Source organism: Colius striatus, chromosome 6 (assembly GCF_028858725.1).
Source record: "Colius striatus isolate bColStr4 chromosome 6, bColStr4.1.hap1, whole genome shotgun sequence".
Taxonomy (NCBI): Eukaryota; Metazoa; Chordata; class Aves; order Coliiformes; family Coliidae; genus Colius; species Colius striatus.
Genome location: NC_084764.1, coordinates 43,374,060 through 43,395,802, shown reverse-complemented (window position 1 = coordinate 43,395,802; position 21,743 = coordinate 43,374,060). Strand labels below are relative to the sequence as shown.

The following is a 21,743-nucleotide window of genomic DNA, read 5'->3' as shown; positions in this document are numbered from 1 at the left end:
TGTTCTAACTCAGATAGAGTGCCTGACCACTTTCAATCAGTTACCTGAAGAATTACAAGTTTGGGCAAGATTTAGATTAGATAATTACACACAAAATCCTCAAAGATTTAAAAGGATAAAACCATCATTACTTTCAGGCATAAGCCAAGACTGAGTGCTCATAGCTTCTGCATTTTGCTCCACAAATGGCTTTATCAGTTACAGAAGAAATGATCCCAGCATTTAGGATTTGTGTAGCTTGTGATAACTGCATTAAAAATATATATATATCACTATGCTAAAGGGTAATGGCATCAGGAAATGTGTGGAAGAAAAATATCAGTGGTAGTTCTGCTGCTGATCTTATTAGTGTCACTAAATTTGCCAGAAGAAAAGCAAGACATTTACCTTGAATCATGAGTCTGTGTTCACTGCTGTTCTTTTTGTATGACATGCCCCAAAAGCAAGTACCACAAAGAAGGACTCAACCCACAGCAATTTTCCTACCATTTGCCAGCTCATTGATTAATGCTAGCACAAACACTTAATAGCTGGCTATCTGCCTGGCTAAGCCCATTCACTCCTTTTCATGCTTACAGTGAAAGGACACTAAAGGTAATACTGGAGATTTGTACAGACAAGTGCTGAGGAACACCAAGAGGGTTTTGAACTGGCAACAAAATGTGTTGCTAATTTAACTCCTGTCAAAGTCACCATGCTTCTTTTTGAGTACTAGACAGCAATGGAGTTCTGACAGGTGAGAGGAAGTAAGTGTTGTCTTACATACTCAAGAACAAACACCAAATGACTATTTGCTGTACTCATATAGATGTAAGGCAACAGCTTACCTATAGAAAAATAATGGTTATGTGAAATAAAGACCACATCAGACCTGAAGGTAATAACATACATTAATGTTATGGTGGACTCAAGTACAAGGGAGAGGAAGCTTGTATCTGAGATCTAACAGATGAGGAAGCTCCCTGCCCAATTGATCATCTTCATGTTGTGTTACTGTCATGGAATGATCTGTCACTCAGGAAAGTACAACTTGGTGTCTAGAACCAATTCAGGCAGGGTTGGTCGGTTGGTTTGAATGCTGAAGTTAACCTTGGAAGATGGAACTGTGAGTACTGATGTGAACAGCACTTAGTTTGGGAAACCCAGAAGTGACTTAACATACACACAACCTTGGTGCAGCTTCACAGTAGGTAACATTTTAGCATACAGCTATTAGAATACAGATGTTTTCTTTAAGCAGGATGACACATTCTGAAGAAAATCTGCACCTTTATGAGTATTGAGGTATTTAAACAAATACTCAGCAGCCTGAGTTTAAGTTCTAGCCTAACTCTCACAGGAAAATTAAGAAAGTTCTCAGAGAAACCATGCTCCTGACTACAGTCTGTAGTTCAGCTTTTCATACCTATTTCCAACTTGTCACATTGTTTGGGAGAGGGAAAGCTGCCACGTAGCTTTTGCTAGGGTTCCCAGCTCTCCCAGCATCAACCTCTATCAGCCTCTTTGGCCTTAGAGACTTCATTGACTATTGTGCAGGAAGCCAAATAATGTCTGCAAGTTGCCACTTTCTGAAGAGATTGAAATACCAGATTTTCCTTCTACTTGAATTACATAGGGTTTTCAAAGGTGGTATTTTCCTTCCTCTTGAGCCTCACTTAAAAAAAAGCACAGAAAAGATTATTATTCCACAATAAAGAATCTTTTCTGGTCTTGAATAACTGTTGATATCAAATGACTTCTTAAGCTTCATCTTCAGTCCTTTTATTTCCTCAAGATGATCATACCCAGCCCAGAAGACACTTGTACATCAAGTCATTTACTGGCTCTATGAATTGCAGGTTTTCTGTGGGACTGTCTGACACTCCAGACATCGGAGACAACTGAATGGGGAGCTACACGACCACTTTAATCCAGCAAATCTATTCTGCTGCCAAAAGAGTTCCTCCTTGTTCCTTCCCACCACACTCCACTCTATTGTGTGGATCATCATTAGCATTCACGTGGTATGTCAGATCAGGAAACATTTCCAGGCGAAAGCTGACTTCTCTATCCCACTCCCTCCCCCTGCACCACTCACTCAACGTGACTCACATAGAGCTGTGATGACAGAGCCTCAGCCCAAGGCAGGCAGCAGGATGAGGCTGGAGAAGGGTAAAATGGCCTTTTTTGGAATTGGTGTGGATCTGCCTCAGACTGCAGTGAGCATGGGAGTGCTATGCAAGAGTCTGCTTCTACAGCACATTAGGATAGGATCTTCCAGGACACATGTCAAAACACTGTAAGAAATGGAAGGCAACGAGACCACCAAATACAATCCCTGTTTAATATAGTTTTATTTGTACCTGAATTTTTTCTGTACTCTAGTTCAGGGACAGATTTTACTAGTGTTAGAGAAATCACTTAAGCCACAGCAAACAGCAATCAGACATTGAGGCATGTCAGTAATGTAAAATCTGTTTCAGGCTTCTACCGCATCACTAGCTCCAAACACTTATATTTCAATTATTCAGCTTATTTCATTCCATAACAAAGTTGGAAATATTGGTAAAATCCACTTGTTTTACTGCACAATAGTCTAAATAGTCTCATGTTTTTTTAGTATTCTAAAATGCAGAGTTGGTATTTTTTTGCAGAATAGTCTGAGAACTGACTGCTCAGAAAAATCCTTTCTTGTCCCTTATTTTTTCAGACAGTTTAAGAAAATCTCAAATTTGAGCTTACAAAAATTTCAGTAACAATATACAAATAAACCTGAATTTCATCAGACCCAGCACCTCTTGCACACCCTAAGAACCAAAACAATTCCAATCTGATGACTGCATAGTGCTGATACAAGCTTATTTATACTTATGTTAATTACATCATCAACATATGACCAAAGTTCTCTTTTTCTGACTGCATGCTTTATTTCGTCTTAAAACTTAGCAAGACAAGACAAGCAGCATAACTGTTTTATCCAATATTTACAGTACACACATCTTTTGTTCTCTCAGATATGCAAGATGTCCTCTCAAGTTATAAAAAATACATGCATTATGTAACAGAACAATTCATATTTTTACATTGGTGCTATTTTGACCACATGCCACCTCCTTTATTTTAAAGGCTATAAGTTTCTATTAATAAGCTCTTCTTGATAAAGCACCCTACACAAATGCACTTACAGTGACAGGGGAGAAATACACCTTATGAGGCATACATTGCTTATAAATTGAGGGTGAGGTAAAGATGTAGTTCGATGACAACTCAAGTGGATTGCTGCAACCAGTGAGGCAGTTTCACAGACCTGCTCCCTTCCTTGTATCAGTTGTAAACCAATTCAGCTGGTCTCGCCTCACTGACCTGATTCTGCTCACTAAACCAGCAGAAACCCAATCTACCAAGACACATAATACAGCTATCATCCTGTAGCTTAACAGATTGAATCATCATCACTGAGGGGTCAGGAGAGGCTACTACACAAAGAGCAAGGTGTAAAGGGTAAGGTGTGCAGCTCATTTTCGGAGCCCATCACCTTAAGTAGCACAGACCAAGGTGAGATGAATTGCCCATGTGGAGCCTGCCCTTAACAGCAATCAGGAGAAGGTTATGGTTTTTTGACTCTGCTCCTTTACCCAACTTTCAGTACAGCTTTTTGGGTGTTAGCACCAAGGCAGGCCACCTCTGCAGCAACTATTTCCTCATACTTCAGTTCTCAGATCAACATCACAAACTACAAAACCAAAGACTAAGGGGACGGGGCACTAGATCAGCTTATAGTGCTATAGAACTGCATCTGATTCTTTTTTATTTGATGGCTCAAGGCTGTGACACCAGGCATATAAATACCCTGAGGTGTTTTTCAATATGAAGTGTTGAGATAGCACCAGCTACTTTAAGCTCAGGTGTGGCAGATCTCTGTGTTCAACTCCCCTTCCTTTTAAACGGCAGCGGTCAGCCCGACATTTTCACGTTACTCGCTCTGTTTCAGAACTTCCCTGAAGCTCCACATCTAATTAAAAGGTCAATGAAAGTCAGATTTTTGCTGTAGGGAAAGGCTACAAAGACATGTGACAAGCAATTACTGTTACTGGGCACTGGAATATTTGGAGTAGTTCAAATTACTCAGAAGCAGAGAGAGGGAGATTGTCTTTAAACCTGCAAGAAATACTAACAAGTGCCATGCTAAGATTCATTGCATATAGTGGAAGGTTCACAGTGCCTTTTCTATTATTATAAATACTTTCACATCTTTAGCTTGCTCTCTGTGCCAGCAAATCTAGAGCCAAAGACATTCTGCCTTGCTCTACTCTGTCCAATGCTTCTGGCTGGGAGCAATGAAGAGGAAGACGACTTAACGTAACACAGGGCAGGCAGGGCATTAGGAGAGGGCTCAGCCACCTGTAACAGAAAAATACCTGGGTTTGGGGGTATTCAGAAGGCAAGTGCATCTCCAGAGGGCAGGATAGCTTCCTGACACTTGCTTAGAAAGGATGTAAATAGGTAGAAAAGGAAATACATCTCTCAGCCTTCCAAGGCGCAATGAAAAGGGTTATCCACATAAAGCAACATGCTTCTAATTTCACTGTGCAACTCTTCCTTAATGTCTGATACTGATTTAGCACAGTTCAAAATCTATTTGTATCTATTCCCCAGCCTTTCCAGATACCACAGTTAAAATTTAAATTGAAAAAAAAAAAAGGAGGAAAGTCTACACTTTGCAGGGGAGAAAAAGAATCTACTGGAAATCTATGAGGAGATCCTAAACCTTAGATGTAGGTATCTGTAAATGGTGTCAGACTGTGTGGCACATGGATCATTAGCTGAACAGCTGTTTATAAAACTGCTCAGGGCCCAAAAAAAGGCCAAGTTTTGTCATTATTAAGAAATAAACCAGAAAGCCTGCAGAGTTTTGTTTTAGAATACCATCCATTTAAGTTATTGCTAAACAGAATCAACTAATTATTCCTAAGTTAATACATAGTGAAGAGCCCTGAAAGAAAACATTTTCAGTAGATGATAATTTGAAAAGATGGACACATGACAAGTTTATGTACATTCAAATTTTTAAGCTGTCCTTTAAAACAAATAGCTATCCTTAGGGAAGCCAGATCCTGGAGCAGTTAAGAGTGAATTATAAGTGTTCAACTGATTTAGAACATGACTAAAGAGCTTCAGCATCACATATATATGCAAAGCGTACAGAACGAGAATCTAAAATAAGAACACCATGCCTTTTCCCAGAGACATTTCCAAACCTCCAAGCATTATAAATTCAGCTTTCTCTGGTACAGTCAGGATGGAGTTCTTCCTTCTTATCTCCCTATCATTCTTCATTTTTGCCACCCTTTCTTACCCAGCTTTTTGCTAATCCCTCTACAGTACACTGAATAAGCTCTTTCCCCTTGTCTCAGCATTTTCTATATCAAAGAGCACACTTTTGCCTTTGTTTAGTATTTTTAGCCCATCTTTCCCTAACATCTTTGCCATGTTCTCTTTCAGATATGCTTAAATCCAGAAATTCTTCAAGTTTCTGAATCATGATTTTCAACAACAGCTCTCAACAAACTGCCAGCCCACAGCTTTAAGTATTCCCAAATTCCCCTCTAGGCATTCCCAAATGTGTTGTAGGCTCCTGGAAGCTTATATCTTCCACATCATGTGCAATACTGCACATGATCAACATGTGCCCAGCACAATCAACAGCAGCCCAAGTTCCCTGGGTTCTGGCTTTTCCCTCTTTCTTGGAAATGCTTAAAGCCAATAAGAAACAGAAGTCTGTTCATTGTCTTTAGGAGATACCAAAATTATCACGATTAAACTATGAAAAGTTCTCCAACCATTACACTCATAGATGTAAATACCTCATATGCTGCACCTTTCCATCTCTCTCCTCAGCTTTTCAAGGCAGACATACCAAGTGAGGATCATCCCAAGTTTTTCTAGGAGATGCAGTATCTGATAGAACATTCTGCTCTTAAGCTTTAAGATTATCCACATGCCATCATTGCTTATTAAACACTACATCCACAAGGCTTTTTCCTTAAGATTTATTTCCATGCATTTAAGTAGCGAATTTGTTTTCCTTCTTTACTTACAGCCCATCTATAACAGGTGTCTTGATTTGGAAACAGAAAATCAAGTACCAGGACATTCAGAACAAGCTTGTAGCAAGCTGGCAATCTCAAATCTTCATCTATACCTCAGGCTCTACTCTGTTGGCTTCCAACCTTTTCTGTTAGTCATACTTGAAAGTAACAACCGAACATTTAGATGCTCCAGTTCAACACCAGGCTGAGCCACCTCCATTCCAGTACAGATGCAGCTGACAAACCCCACCAGGGTAGATGTGCTTTTACAACTTTGTTTCCAGAGCACGAACCAGTCAAAATGCAGTAACTTCCTTCCAGAAATCCTACAACACAGTAGATGGCCTCTGGGGAGACCACAAACAGAGGATGAGACCGTAAGCACAGGAACAGGAATTTCTGCCAGTCAACAAAATACTTTAAGCTGCTGTAACATAACTAGTGTCTATACTAGCGAACTAGTATAGACACTGAGGCAACTACTTACACAGAGAAAAGCCAAATGGTTGCTTTTCTACACATCATTTTAGCTATACCCCATTCCCTTCTTTTTCCACACTGAATTTAATATGTTCCTTTACTAATTTATCTCCACTGTCATCTAAGCAAACCTTGGCTACTTTGCCCCTTCAGTCACTATTTTAGCTCTTAAGTAATATTTTCCACTTGCATTGGCTCACTTTATTCAGTACCAAACCACAATCTTTTAAAGACTGACAGAATTCTCACCCTTGGTATTGTTGTTCAGACAAGGTAGTTTCAGTTCTGATGCTGGTATTGTGGCACGAAGCCTATGTGATCCTTTTGTTCCATGAACTTCTTTGGAACTTTCTAACAGAGAAGCCTGGAAGAGATGTAAACTTTATTTCTTTTCCTTTTACTTTTTCTTTCTCAATACTTAATGACACTTAAGTGTTCTTTAACTAATATGGAAAAGGTGCTCAGGTCTGCTTGTTTATTAACATATCATTCCGTCTCACATCATTCCATCTTTGGGTTGTTACTGTGAATCCATCAAGGGTCTGACTATAACCAAAAATCTCTTGGTAGTTTCATGGCCTTTAAAGTAACACACAAGCTTCAATGGTGTTCTTATAGGCAAGTCCACACACAAGTCTGTGACAGCAGTCAGCAAGACAGAGATGCCATACAGCATTGAGGATAAAGAAGGTTGTGCTTGTAACGTTTGTGTTTCTGTTGTTCAGATCAGATGTCTGGCCTGATCATTGTTTGGAGTATATTAATCAATATTAAGGACTTCAAGTGATGCTTTTCCCAAGTCCTTCTAATTCATAGGATGGTGGGGTTGGAAGGGACCTTTAGAGATCATCCAGTCCAATTCCCCTGCAGAAGCAGGTCCCACCTAGATCAGGTCACACAGGAACATGTCCAGGTGGGTCTTGAAGACCTCCAAGGAAAGAGCCTCCACACCCTCCCCGGGCCAGGGCTCCCTCACCATCACAGTGAAATAGTTTTTTCTTATGTTTAAATCTCTAAAGGTCACTTCCAACCCCTACCATTCTATGATTAAATGGAACTGTTTGTATTCCAGCTTCATCCCATTACAACTTGTCCTGTTGCTAGATACCATAGAAAAAAGTGCTGCCCCAACCTCTTGACACCCACCATTTAGATATTTGTAACTACTACTGAGATGCCCCCCTCAGTCTCCTCTTTTCATGTACCTGTTTATTATTTATTCCAATACTGCAAATTTTAATTCCAACACTATGACTCCTCCATCTATTTCTGGACAAGTGTTAAAAGGTTACAAGTAGACAGTGTTGATTTCCTCTTCCATGAATTGTTGTGCACAGCTAAATTCATTTCCTTGCCAATTAAAAAAAATGTATACACAGAGGTGATAACCAACAGTCTCTAGCTATGTCTCTCAGAAAATGGAGAGAACAGGTTCTCAGTGTTATATGGGACATAAAGGGGGAGGGAATGATGAAGGCAAGGAGATTGAAGTAAGAAGTAGGTCTTGCCCATGCTTCTCTCTTGCAGAAAGATAATCCATTATCTTTCACCAGCTGTCACACATTATCAGAGCTTTCCACAGAGCTCTGAAGGTACATTACTGGAGCACATTTTCCAGTAAAGGCTTTGTATTATTTCTTCTCCAGTTACCAAGCACAGATTTGAAACAAGAGCTATTACCAATGTGCACAGTACAATATTACAGCCACTGATGCAAAGAGATCATTGTAGCAATGCATGCACAAGTGTGCACTGCTGTTTTAAAACCATCACTGCGAAGTGCCTTCTCTAAATACAAATAAGAAATGAGAGGTAAAAGTCTGAACAACAAAATGAAACAGGAAATTAAAAGACATGAGAGGAGGGCAAGGATATTTCTCAGTAATTTTAGGCAGCAAGACTCAATCCAAAACAGAAGTTATGCCATTACTTCACTACCTGCTTTTTCCCCCCAAGGCATCTGCACAGTGTGCAAGTACTTCCCAAAAGGGAAGCAATTCACTGCAACTCCAGCACAGTGTGAGCAACTTCCACACAGCGATCACACACAGCTGAGGGCTCACAATCACAGCATCTGAAACAACACCACAACACTTGGAACAAAGTTTCCTCTGAAAAATTAACACTCATTACAAATTGCTCACATATAAGGGTAATGGTCCATTACATGAGATAGTACTGTCAATGAATGCCTGCAAGACATTGCTGCCAGTGTATGATGTCTGGCAAGGATGTCTGTCTGACTCCCAGGCATTTAGAAATCCTAAGAGTTCTGAAAAAAACTTATTATTTTCCCAGGATTTTTCTTGCAAGCAACATATTCCAAACCACAGATATAAACTCACTGTAAGGAAAGTGTCACAATAACTACAACACACCCCTATGAGAGGATTCTTAGGTTTTGATTCATTTGTACATTGTTATCCTCGCCAGTGATAGCGCTTATCCTGCCATTTTCCATGTCACAACATGATTTTGAAACACTGAATTTGTTGTGTGTTTTAGTTTGTGAAGTGCATTATCATTCAGAAAGTACATCAGCATTGAAGCCATACTGCAAGTCCAACTGCATGTGAGCCACACAAGCTCTTATTTTACAGAGGAAACAAAAGAACACCCCAGCAGGTATCACCCATTACATCTTTACGACTATGAGGAAGATTTGTTTCACTCTGTTGTTAGCAACTGCTTACAATGTCAGATCTAAGGATATCAGAAACTGTACTAGATACAGATTCCTTTGTGATAGATCATTTCATAGCAGAACTGAACCTGTGTTTTTCACAAAGGATGATTCAGGCTTGCAGTCATGCAGGGACTGTAGGCTCTTCTGATGGCTTCACGGTGCAAAGCTTTAAAATACTTCACCTGCTATCAAGGCTAACAAGTAAACATAAGGAAATCACACATGGGGGAAAAGCACTAGAGATAAAACATAGGTTCAAAGTTCTTGAAACCTGTTCTGGCAATTCTCTTCGAGGAACAAGGAAACTGGTGCCTTTATTAAATATATGGCAGAACAACATGAACAAAACTGAAGTTTCCCATCATTCATAAACCTAAAAATTTAGTTAAAATCTTGTCAATACTTAGACTAGACATTAAGATGCCAATCAACCAGGAGAAACACCTGAGACTGCCAAAAAATGAATAGTAAATTTACACAAGTTGTGTCCACTATTTTATCCACAAGAAGGTCCTATTTCATATCTTTGTTTTCATTCTGAGAAGTATAAAGAACAACTGTTTTCTATTAAAGCAGCCATCATGTTACATAAACTTCACAACAGGAAAAAAAGAAAGATCATACCGAACCACAGAATAATTTTAGGTTGGAAGGGACCTCTGGAGATCAGAGTACAACCTTCTACTCAAAGCTGAGATCGTATCAAAGTTCAATCAGGTCATTCAAGGCCTCATCCAGTTGAGGTTTATCTCCTAGGATGGAAAGACTTTCACACCTCCAGGTGCCTCTTCCAGGGCCTGACCACCTTCAGGAGGATTTTTTTCTTCCCCTTACACACAGTCAGACTCTCTGTGCCACTACCTGTGTCCATTGCCTCTCCTTGGTGGTACACCTGAGAACAGTCTGCTTCTGTGTTTTCCCTAACTGCTCATCTGCCAGCTAAGGGTCACAATCAGATTCCCCTTCTCCAGGCTCAAGAAACTCAGTTATCTCAGGCTTTTCTTGCACATCACATGCTTCAGACCTCCAACCACATCAGTGGTTCTCTGCTAGATTCACTTCAGTTTCCCAGTGTGTTTTGTGTGGAAAGCCCAGAACTGGACACAGTACTCCAGAAATGGCCTCACAAGGGCTGTGAAGAGCAGAACAACTTCTCTCAACCTGCTGACACAGCCTCCATTTCTACAATGATGCACTACTGACTTTTTCAATTACTTGTTCACCAGGATCCTGAATTTTCCTTCTGCAAGGCTGTTTTCTAGTTGGTCACTCCCCAACTTTTACAGCTTTACAGTGCAAGACTTGGAACTCATCAAGTGGCACTTCATGAGGTTTTACAGTGTGAAGGAAATACAATGCTGGTATGCAAAAGGTGAAGTTTAGAATAGTCTCTGCTTTCCCCACCCTCAAGAAGTGCCTGAAACATTAAACAAAACCTTTACAATGTTTACCACTTACCACTACCCATAAGAACAGCAAATTTTAACTAGACTAACTGTAGCTCTAGTTCTGTCAAAAACAACCAGGGCACTTCTGCTCCTGATCTGAGCCACTCAAATCATGTATACCTTCAACATTGATGAGAACTACTGCAAAGCTCTTTCCTAAGAGCAGTAAATGCTTCTCCATCATTGATTTGTTTTAAAAATGCCACCTCTCCCTCCTTCTCCAAGTGTTCTTTGACATCAGATACAGTCAACTTCAGCATGCACAAGGATTATTTCTAGCCACAGATGCCACTGGGTCCTGTTTCCCTGGGTCAAGGCTGATCAGGGTAGCCCTGTTAGTACAGCACTACACCCAACCCAGTAAATGCTCCTGGCCCAAAATAACATATACAAAGCAATAATCACAGTCTGGTTGCAGTAAATACTTCTAAGGGTAAGATAAAGACAGTTCATGGGCTTGACACAGCCTCAAGTTAGGTATCCCCACTGTATCTCATCCTGTGTTATGTTATCTGGAGTTCCAGGCCAGTGGAATCACAGTTTAGAAACAGATGTTTGATATTATCATTATTCCTCACTTAAATCTTAACTGTGCAGGAAATCAAAGGCAGGACTTATTGGTAATGGAAATCCTCACTTAGTTAACAGAGTAAGGTAACACAGTCAGACTTAATTCCTCCATGCAATGATATCATGCCACTGACTATGCCATTGACTATAGCATTTTGCTACAACTAGTTAAAAGCTGGCCTGGCAGGAAAATGTGCTTCTTCCCTGTGACACAACAGGCTAACTCATCTGCAACTTCTCAGAAAGTCTGCTCTGAAAGACGAAGTGTCATGAGTTTAGGAAAAATCCCCTGTTATCCATAAAAGGCAGAAAGATTAAATACCACAGACTCCAGCTTTCACTCTGCACTTACAACTCAACATCTAGCCCTTACTAGCTACCAGTTATTCCATTAGGACCTTTGGAGCACTTTTAGCCATTTGTGCATGCAAAAAAGGTCTCCTCCCAGATTCCTGTAATAAGTCACATGGGGTGAAAGAGTTTGCTTTTTTTCAAGTGATGAACCCAAGAGGGTTACAAAACCATCCTAAAAGGAATCACTGGTGCAACAAGATCATGCACACTAGGCATCCATCTCAGCACTAACACAAGAGGGAGAGACCATAGCCATGTAGCCATCCTACACAGGAATGGGTGTGAACACCACCACATGATGACTTAACTAATCCTAAAAGAAAAAGGGTTGTATTTAAAGACCAAACACTTATCTCAAAAAGCAAACCTTTAGGAATATACTTCAAAATTACAATAAGGTCTTCATGCCTAAAGTCATCCTCCTGCTGCTTCTACTTCCGCCTTAATGATGGGTAAAAGTAAAGACACTCAGAACACTCCAGCTTTCAATACTGATAACCCCAGTGACATGGGCAGCAGCAAAGCCAGCAGCAACAGAAAAGCTCCATGAAGAAGCCAACTCTTGAGGAAGGACGTGCAAAATGAAAACCACCTCTTCACCTGGTAACAGCAGCGGAAATCCAAAGGTGTGCAAGGCAATGGAGACAACCTCCCATCTGTCCCCAAGGTACAGATGGATCTCTGGAACAAAGGGGACCATGGACAAAGGAATTCCTCAAGACTGGGAATAAGGCTTCAGGTGCCCCAGAAGTATTGCCATGCAATTACTAGAATCGTCATTCTTCCTTAGATAGGAACAGAGACTTTTCCCACTCCACCTAAACTCTAAAAGAGATTCAAGTTTTTAACATCTCCAATTAAAAAAATGGGTTTTTTGCTGAGAAAGGCTATTTGTTGCCCTTTTTTTTCAGTACTACAGAGTTAAACCAATTCAGGGCATGAGCTATTTTGTATGTACCTTTGGAAAATTTCTAGTGACCCAAAACTTGAGACTCATCTATCCAGGAAAGGGACCGTTACTAGCAGAAAAATCATTATATACTAACCCCCCCACACACTGCTTCTATAGTGGCTGCTACATATTGGGTAGAGTTACATCAGCTATAAAAAGAGTAAATTCACATCCCATGAATTGTACAGTCCCAAATAAAAGTACAATACTACCAGAATAGCTGCAACATTACTTTATGACTGACTTCCCCGTATCTACCTACGTAAGTTTAAAATTGGTTTCATTTTACTACTTCACCTTTCACTTTTTGATGAAAGCTGGAACAACACAACTCAGGTTTAAGCAGAATTAAAAGTCCAGAAAGAATTTTTTACAGCTTTTTCTAAAATCCCAAACATTCATGGCTTGCTAAACTGGCACAAACACAGGGGGGTTGGACTGGATGATCTCTAGAGGCCCCTTCCAATCCTTACCATTCTGTGTCTTCACAAAGCAATTATCCAGGTTTATGTCAGAGAATAATTATATCTGGAATTGATACTGCTTCTGATCTTTTCTCTGTTTGGCCTTTCCCATTTTCCATGATTCAATACTTGGTGAAGACATCCCCACTACTTTGCCAAGCTCAGACTCCTTTGTAGAGGTCTGAGGTTGGGCATCCACAGGTACTAGTCACATTTGAAGCTTCAGGCCATGTTTAAGTAATAACAGGTTTCAGTGCTAAGACCCTACTGACATAAATGACAGAAATTAAGATCTCAGGCACTTCAGGGTGCCTAAGGCCTCAGCTGGCAATGATGGACGCACACACTTATCTGAATGCACTCTAAGTCTATCTACAGATATGATTACTGAGCTCTATGCAAAAATCAGAGCTTAAAACCAAAAGTAAGTCATTTCCTATTGAAGAAAGCTACATTCAGTACAGTGAACAAAGATCTTTATAAAGGAAAGCTTGCATTCTGCAATCTGGATATGCTGATGAGAAAAACAGGGTGGAATACTTCAATATTAGGAGATGGTCCAAAATGAATAGATCCCAGCAAACCACAGACCAAATGTACTTAGACAGACCTGGAAACACTTCTTAAAATTAAATCCCTTCTCTTAAATAATAAGAAATAAAAAACTAGAGTTTCAGTGGGATATTTTAGTGAGCATGACACAAGCTCTTTAGTAACTACATCAAGAATACATTGGAATTCTCAAGTGTACCTGATGAAATACTTAGAAAATTCATCTCAACTCTGTTTAAAGCATAATCAAAGGGGAAAAACAAGATTAAAAAGCTTTAACAAGTCCCCTCTATTTTTTCAAACAGATTTCCTTGTGGTACATCATCCTAATCATCTTTTCACAGAATCACAGAATGGTAGGGTTGGAAGGGACCTTTAGAGATCATCCAGTCCAACCCCCCTGCAGAAGCAGGTCAACCTAGATCAGGTCGCTTAGGAACACGTCCAGGTGGGTCTTGAAGACCACCAAGGAAGGAGCCTCCACAATCCCTCTGGGCAGCCTGTTCCAGATATGGGTAATGAAAAACAGGAACAATTTTATGGGTTGATCATTCTAGGCACTATATTCTGTTAATGGCTCAGATAAATTTGCAATTGTTTTGGTATTATAATTCTTCCTTTCTGTAACACTCATCTAAACCAGCTTGCATTAATTGCCTCGAATTACAAGCAAGAGATCAAATATAAGTTTCATAAATCTGAAGAATCTGAAGTAGTTTAACATTCTCAACTTATCTCAGCTACCGATCAACATCTCTAGAACCCAAAACATTCATATATAACCATAAAGTAAAAGCAACTTGCTAAAAAAAGCTAATGAAACAAGTCTCTTCAGTTCTGACTCATACAAAGTCATTTGTTTCTAGGTGTAGAAGAAACCAACTCTCACAGGTCAATTACCTCGAAAAAAAATGGTTAGTTCAACTTCTTGATACAAAAGTTCATTGCACTGCATCTGCTGACTAAATCAACATCCAAGCCATTTCTACTGATAATGCAGAACTATGCACCAACCACAGGAGTTTTAATGGTGCCTATGACAAACCAGGATTAAAATAATTTAGATTTCTAAGTGAAACATTTAAAAAACATGAAGCCTTACTTCTGCATTCTCTTAGCACACACCATGAGTGAGAAACTATTAGCGGCACACACTTTTTTTCTACATGAAGACGTATTCATTTACACCTGAGTTTTCATACATAAAAAATTAAAATACAACATATAGCTCATGGCCTTTAACACACCACATAATTCCTCAAACCCTCACTAAAGACTGTTGCTGTTTATTAGCAATGTTATCCACAAGAGAAAAGCAATACTGACTTCCTTCCATGGGACAACAAACAAGCTTCAACCAGGATGTCTGTCATTGTAAGAGCACATGCCAATCTATCTCTCATCCTCCAGAGACATTACCATCCCACTGTCAAAATGTGACTGCAGCTGCCAGTGCCAATGTTTCACAGAATAAGGTTTTACAGAAAAAGCCATTAAAAGATATTGCCTCTTTCTAAAAACAACACATCAGAACAGATGCACTGTCAAGGGTCCATGAGACATACAGGAGCAGGCTTCGAACTTCATGCCTTCAGATCACGAGCCCTGACTACGATGCTATCAAAGCTAAAAAGGCAGTTTGGGCTACTTCAACATGAATTAATCCTGGCCTGTATTTCTAAAAGAAAAATACCAACAGTTTAGCCAAATCAGGAAATGGATTCATCAACCATGTTTGTACTATTATGCCAGATGACCATCGAACACTTCATCAGCAAAGGCGATCCAAGCTATGGTGCTCCTTCTCCAACCACAGCAAAGCCTTCAGGGAGCAGCAGCAAAAGGTTCCACACTGTACTGTGCACAAAGAAGCCATGGCCACCACCACCACTGGCCTGTCCAGAACTTCTACAAGGCACCTGTAACTTCAGCCTGGCCCGTGGGCCCTAATCCACACCCTCCTGCCACTAGCTCTAGTATAAGGGGTCGTAACAGGCATTATCCAACCACATTCGCTTTGCACATGTGCCCAACCAGCTTATCACTCACTGCACAGCTTTGGATGCACAGAGGAGGGCATTATACAAGCTAGCAGAGCCTGAGGTCCCTTCCTGGCTTTCTGTGTGTATTTCTGCAAGCAAGGGAGGGGGGAGGAGTGTTAGAGGGAAAGAGGAGAGGAATTTAAGCCCTCAAGCCAAGAGATTGAACGTGTTATCAAGTGACAGTTTTTCCTGGCTTAACCAAAAAAAGGACAAAAAGATCCTCATAACCAGCCCTCGGTCTGACAACTCTGAAGTCACCTAAAAAATACTTAAGGGTAGTTTCTGCCTCCTATACTAGCAGCACACTGAGTCACACATGACGCCCCCACCCTCACTTAACACTTTTTATAGTACATCAGTACCTGTGGCAGTCAGAGGACCAGGTTTACCCTGGAGCTAGTTTTGAAGATGTGCTAATGCAGGCTGGGAAGACCTTTTTTCATGTCTACATCTGCACTTCAGAATACAACTGCTTTCAGGCTGAGCAAACAGGCTCTACAGCTCTTCTAACAAAAGGCCACTCCTGCAAGGCTCTCCCTCTCTCATTAGGTATTTTTCTTTTATTTGAAAGGTTAAGGCAATTCTTTAAGCAGAACTAGAGAGAAGAGAAAGTAGGTCTGGGAGTAGACTTGCAAAGTTCAAAGAGGCATCTCAACAGCAAGATCCAAACTTGAAGCAGCACACCCGACAGTGACCCGTAGTTGTGAATCACTGCACTAGCACCAGCACAACAGCAACCCTTTCTGGTGAACTTGCTGTGCATCATTTTTCCATCTATGGTCCATCCTCAAGTGTAAAACTGGCAGCTCCAGGATGAACAAGAGATGTTGCTTTGAGTGATCTGGATGCACATCTTTCCCTCGTCTAATCTGGACTGGTAATATGTTGCTGTTACTACACCAGCATCCACTGCCTATTATGCCAGACTTCAAGGGCTTGGAAGCAGGTGCCCAGCTGGCCTACTTGTGCTAATCATCTGCAATCTTCTTTCTTTTCCTCACAGCTTCATCCCCCTTACAGTTAAGTTCTCCTCAGGAAAAATAAAAACAAACACCCAAACAACAACAAAAATCAACAAAACCACCATCCCAAAGCAGAGCATCAGTCTAGCTGGGTAGCAGACCTTGCACAAACAGAGAACACAGAAGTCAGCGTTCAAACACCAGCTCATAACACGTTAGCAAAAATAGCCCACAGAGGTATCCCATGCGCTTGCTTCAAGAAAGAAAACAAAACCACATTTCAGACCAGCCTAAACTGCTCTGACATTGGATTTGAGGTGCTCTCACAGCGAGAACTAGCTAGTACACAGCCCAGAAATGAGACAACACTGCGTGAACTGAGGGGACATGTGCTGTCTTGCCCTCTGTAACACCCAGCGGTACAAAACAGGGTCAGAGGAAATAAAGGCTGGAGCAGGGGAGCCTATGCAGCATCAAAAACCTTTGGAATACAAGTAAGGCCCATTCCTGTTAGACTTTTCTCAGAACATGCTTGCCTACTGGCTGAAAACTCTGCCAAGTAGCTGCTCAAAAACGGAGCAGCCGGTTGCGCCAGTTCGTGCTGACTGGAAGTTTAGGGGCAGTAAGCACCAGCCACAGCCGACTAAGGTAACTCCTGAAAAACAAGGTGATGTCAGACTAACACCAACGTGATGCCAGCCAGCAAGGTGCCCTGCAAGCAGCCACTCTACAACAGGATTATGAAACATTCAGGTCCCTCAGTATGATAGAACAAGGGACTCCCTAGGGAGGAACACGCTGTACCTGACAGCCAAAGGACAGGCTATAAATGGGCATTCTGAGCTGCAGCCATGCTGCTCCAGCACTCCTGCACTTCACATCACGTGAAACAAGGGACAGGACAAATTTGCTGCAGGAATTGTCTCTTAGGAGGTCCCTCTGCAGTGCACAGACAATATCACCCCAGAACACCCAAACACTAGCATGCCCCATCACCCTATGGGTAAACTCAGAGGCCATGCAGCCTCCTCCATGTTTGCTGACAGCTTTAAATAGTCTTCACAAGTGGCCTAGGTCAGCTTTACCAAGGGAAATAACTTCCATAGACTTCCTGGGCCATGCAGAGTGTTTTACAGACTTTCTAGGACCCACGACTGTCCAGTTATCAGCTGCTCTCTTGACAACTGGAAGGATGAGAAGAGCTGGTCAAACAATTCAGCCTCAGAGGCATGAGGACTGTAGCAGCCCAGTTCCACTGAGGACTTTGGAGTACCAAGTATAAATAGAATAAACAGGACTGCTCACTGTTCCTTACTATTGTCACTCTAGGAGCAGAAGATGTAGCAACAGTTTAAAAGACATGGGTCTGCTGCCTAGTAGACTTGTATTCAACTCCCACTAAAGACACTAAGCAACATTCCAACATCTATTACATAAACAACACCGTGATAACCAATTGGGCAAGACCTTATTCAACAGGAGTTGCAAATAAAAATAACTAGAAGAAAAAGACTTTTGAGCTCCTTGCTTGCAGCTCAGCTAGCTCTTCCCCAAAGATATAGATATGCATATCATACATTCAGTAGAGGGAAGTAATACAGTCTGTTTGAAAGCTGCACTCACCATGGGAAAGCTCCAATTACCAAGGTTAAAACAGAAGAGTCTTAAAACCTTTCTAAAGCGATGGAAGCCACAAGCTGCTTCAAGGTGAATGGCCGCACCCCATGCTCCTCCACTGGTAGCAAATAGGAAGAAGATTTTGAAGGATTAAGGCTGTGGTAGGACTGCCAAGAAGCAGCAGCAGCAGCGGGACTTAAAGGACAGAAGCACTGAGATCCATCGTTTAGGACTCACCAGCCTCTGCAGTTAAGGTGTGAGACTTCATGTTGAATAGGGAGAAGGTGGCCTAAGTCTCACAGGATAAAAGTGAAACAATTTCTTGGGCTCTTCCCTTCTGTCACAATCACCAGCTCCAGCATAGGAGCAGCATCACACTGCTGTCAGAGAGCAGAGGTCTCTACATCCAGCAGCCACACCACACAACTCAGTATCTCCTCTGCATCCCACAGCCAGGAAAAAACTCTGCCTCAATGACCATGCCTGAACTAGATTTTCACTTGGCAATTAAGTCCATCAGACACACTGAATCACTGCAAGGGAAATTTTACATGTGTGATACCTCACACCCAGTTTTAAATCCGAAACAGTAAAGTAAGGCTCGTTATACAGCTCAGCTAAATTTAACCTGTAGATCTATGCAGCTTATTTCCAATGTCAGAGATGAGTCTCCATTTTGGCAAAAGGAAATTCCTTGTCTTCAGTTGATAAAGAAACACCGATCTTCAAAGTATCTCTCAAATATTTAACTACACTGTCATGCTTCTACAGACACCTAACAGCACACAGGGCTTGGGCACATCAATCCAGAATATCTTGTGACAGAGAATCAGGCTGTAATTAAGACTGCACATCGTGACATGAGTAAGATTAGCGTGTTTGGCATGATATTTTCCTTATTAGCTGGAGGCAGGAACAAGTTCCTTGTTGGTGGAAACATACTGTGAGGGCATTAGGACACAGATAAAAGGTGCCTGGTTGTTGGCATTTATTTGTTTTTAACAGCTTGAAGGAAAGGGAGGAACACACAGTATCAGCTGTAACTGGGTTTAGGAGTATTCCACACATATACAGCAGCCCAGATTCAGGCCCATCCCCTTACCATCAAGGGCCTGGATTACAAACTTTTATCCCCACTCTGCAGCACCAGATGGTAGCTCACATACAATTCAATTATTTATTGAATAGGCACTTTGTTATACCAGGGCAATCCCACACTGCAGTAAGAACTACTCACTGTTTTTACAGCGAGCTATACTTTTCATCAAGTCAGTAACCTTTTCAACATTCAGTGAGCACAATAAATAGAATTAAAAGAAGCAACTTTATAAACAATTGGATAATCAGCCTCTCCATCACACAGAAATGACATTGCAGGGATCAATCAGTAAGACACAACCACCAACAGTGCTATAGAGAAAAAAAAAAGCCTATCACCCTTTGGCCTGCCTCAAATCTTTTCCTCAAACTTCAGTGCTCAAAGTACCCGCCCTAGTTGGGATCTATCACATTTAACAGTTTGTAGGTGCTCACTCACTCAAAGCCATCAGCTTGAAAACCAGCCTGCACTTTGCAGAAGACAAAGCTCCCACCACAAAACAAATAATCAATGTTTCCCAGGCTGCAGCCTCGCAGGGCAGATGTGATAAAGTGGTTAATTATTCAGTTGGCAATCGCATTACTGACGTCAATAGAAGAGTCCAGGAAGTGAATCCTCTTAGTTTGTTAGTGTATGACAAAGAGTGGTGGTCCCCACAGAAATTAAGGAGAACCAGCTGTCCCTACATGTTAGTGCTCTGGTCTGTAGTGTTAAAGATACACATTTGCATATACTGAAGTCAGTCGGTCCCTCCCCTCTCCCTTGGGAAATCCTTTGTTTTGTTGGTTGGTTTTTTGGTGGGTTTGTTTTGGTTTGTTTTTAAAGAGATATCTTTAAAAGCCTAATTAACTGTACATGCGTGGAACAGCTGATAAACGGGACAATACGCTCCTGAGCAAAGATCTCTCCTCCCTCCCCTCCACTTCTTATTCCGAGGAGAAGTTAAGTCACCTTTGTCACACATTATTCATAACTTACTCAGCTGAATAAACCAGTCAGCCACCATGGTCATTTTAACATAAATTCATTTAGGCATGCAGCAGGGAAGGATCTCTACTATCCACACACCTACAGTCAATAGTTATAAGTAAAAACAACACTGGACAGAAAACTTTTGTCCTGTCCAAGTACCCACGTTTTCTTTTGTCAGCATACTCCAGACTATTGAAGGCTTCTCATTATCAGGCTGCTAAACACTAGGAAACCATTAAACAAAGCTGTTATAAAGGCTGCCTAGAATTGCTCTGTCCTTCGGGGGCATGCCCAAATTAAAAAGACTGCATGACGAACGGCAACTGTTGTTCCTTCAAGGCACACACGTGCCCTCTCCAGCAGCAACGAACCCGGCACAATAGCAATATTTCCAAAGCCTGAACCTGCAGCTCCCTCCCTCCTCCTCCTCCCCTCCCCCAGGTAGGAAGCCCTCCGAGGACCACTGGATTAGCCTGACATTTCGGGTTAAGCCGAGCAGGGTTTCAGGCCAAGGACACACTCTGGTGCCGTTGGTGCTGCCGGCTGCCAAGCGGGGCTGGGAGGAGACCCGTGGGGTCAAGGCCCGGCCGGCGGCGGGGGTGTTCCCCTGGGAGGCTCCGCATCCAGGGGCAGCCTCTCCCCTCCCCACCCTGCCCGGCTGCCGGCGGGGAGAGCGTTCTCGGGGCCGGGCCGCCCTCCTGGGCCAGCTCTCCGCTCGGGGACCGCGGCAGCGGGGATCCCACACAACCGCTCCGCTACCCGGGCCCCATCGCTCACCCTTCACGACCCCGGCCAGGCCCCACGGCCGTCCCCCCGCCCAGCTCCACCTCATCCTCGCGGCCAGTCCTTGTCCTCCCAACCCAGGCTCACCCCACTCGAGGAAGTCGGACACGTATCGGTCGCGGCGGAGCGGCGAGTCGCGGCTGCACTCGGTGTAGACGCCGACCAGGAGGTCGAGCAGGGTCTCCACGCTCAGCACGCTGTCGTTCCGCTGCGGCCCGTCCAGCACCAGCTGCTCCAGCCGCTTCAGCCGCACCTTGGCCGACATGGTGCCGCGGTGGCGGGCGCAAGGCAGGGCAGGGCCGGGCCGGGCCGAGCCGTTCGGGCGGCGGCGAAGCCGGCGAACGGCTGCGCGCAAAGGCCCCGGGGCGCTGCGCTGCGCTCAGCCGCACCGCACCGCCCGCGCCCCGCGCCGCCTCCCGCCCCTCGCGGCCGCGCCGGGGCCGAGCAGCTCCTTCCACGGGCTCCGCCTCAGGCCCGGGCGGTCCATGGGCCGGACCCGGCCTCTCCCCGTCCCCGCTCCTCCCGCCCCGGCAGCGGCGAGCGCGGCGCAGCGAGTCCCGCGGCGCAGCCCGGCGGCGCCCGGCCACGCCCACCACGCGGCGCCCGCGCAGCTCCGACGTGGGCAGGGCCGCGCGAAGCCGCGCAGGAAGATTGTGCCGAGCGCCGCGCCGTAGCGATGGCGGAGCCGCCGCCC

The 21,743-nt window shown here is 42.9% G+C and overlaps 1 protein-coding gene across 5 annotated transcripts in view; it reads right to left on the bottom strand.

The window, feature by feature from the left end:
• Positions 1–21,426, bottom strand: part of CDC42BPB (CDC42 binding protein kinase beta) — a 100,514-nt gene extending 79,088 nt beyond the window's left edge. For all 5 annotated transcript variants that reach the window (XM_061998704.1, XM_061998705.1, XM_061998706.1 and 2 more), the window contains exon 1: positions 21,137–21,426. In XM_061998704.1, the coding sequence (XP_061854688.1) occupies positions 21,137–21,314 (178 nt within the window). In that variant the 5' untranslated portion in view covers positions 21,315–21,426. The remainder of the gene's footprint in view (positions 1–21,136) is intronic.
• Positions 21,427–21,743: the final 317 nt, after the last annotated feature.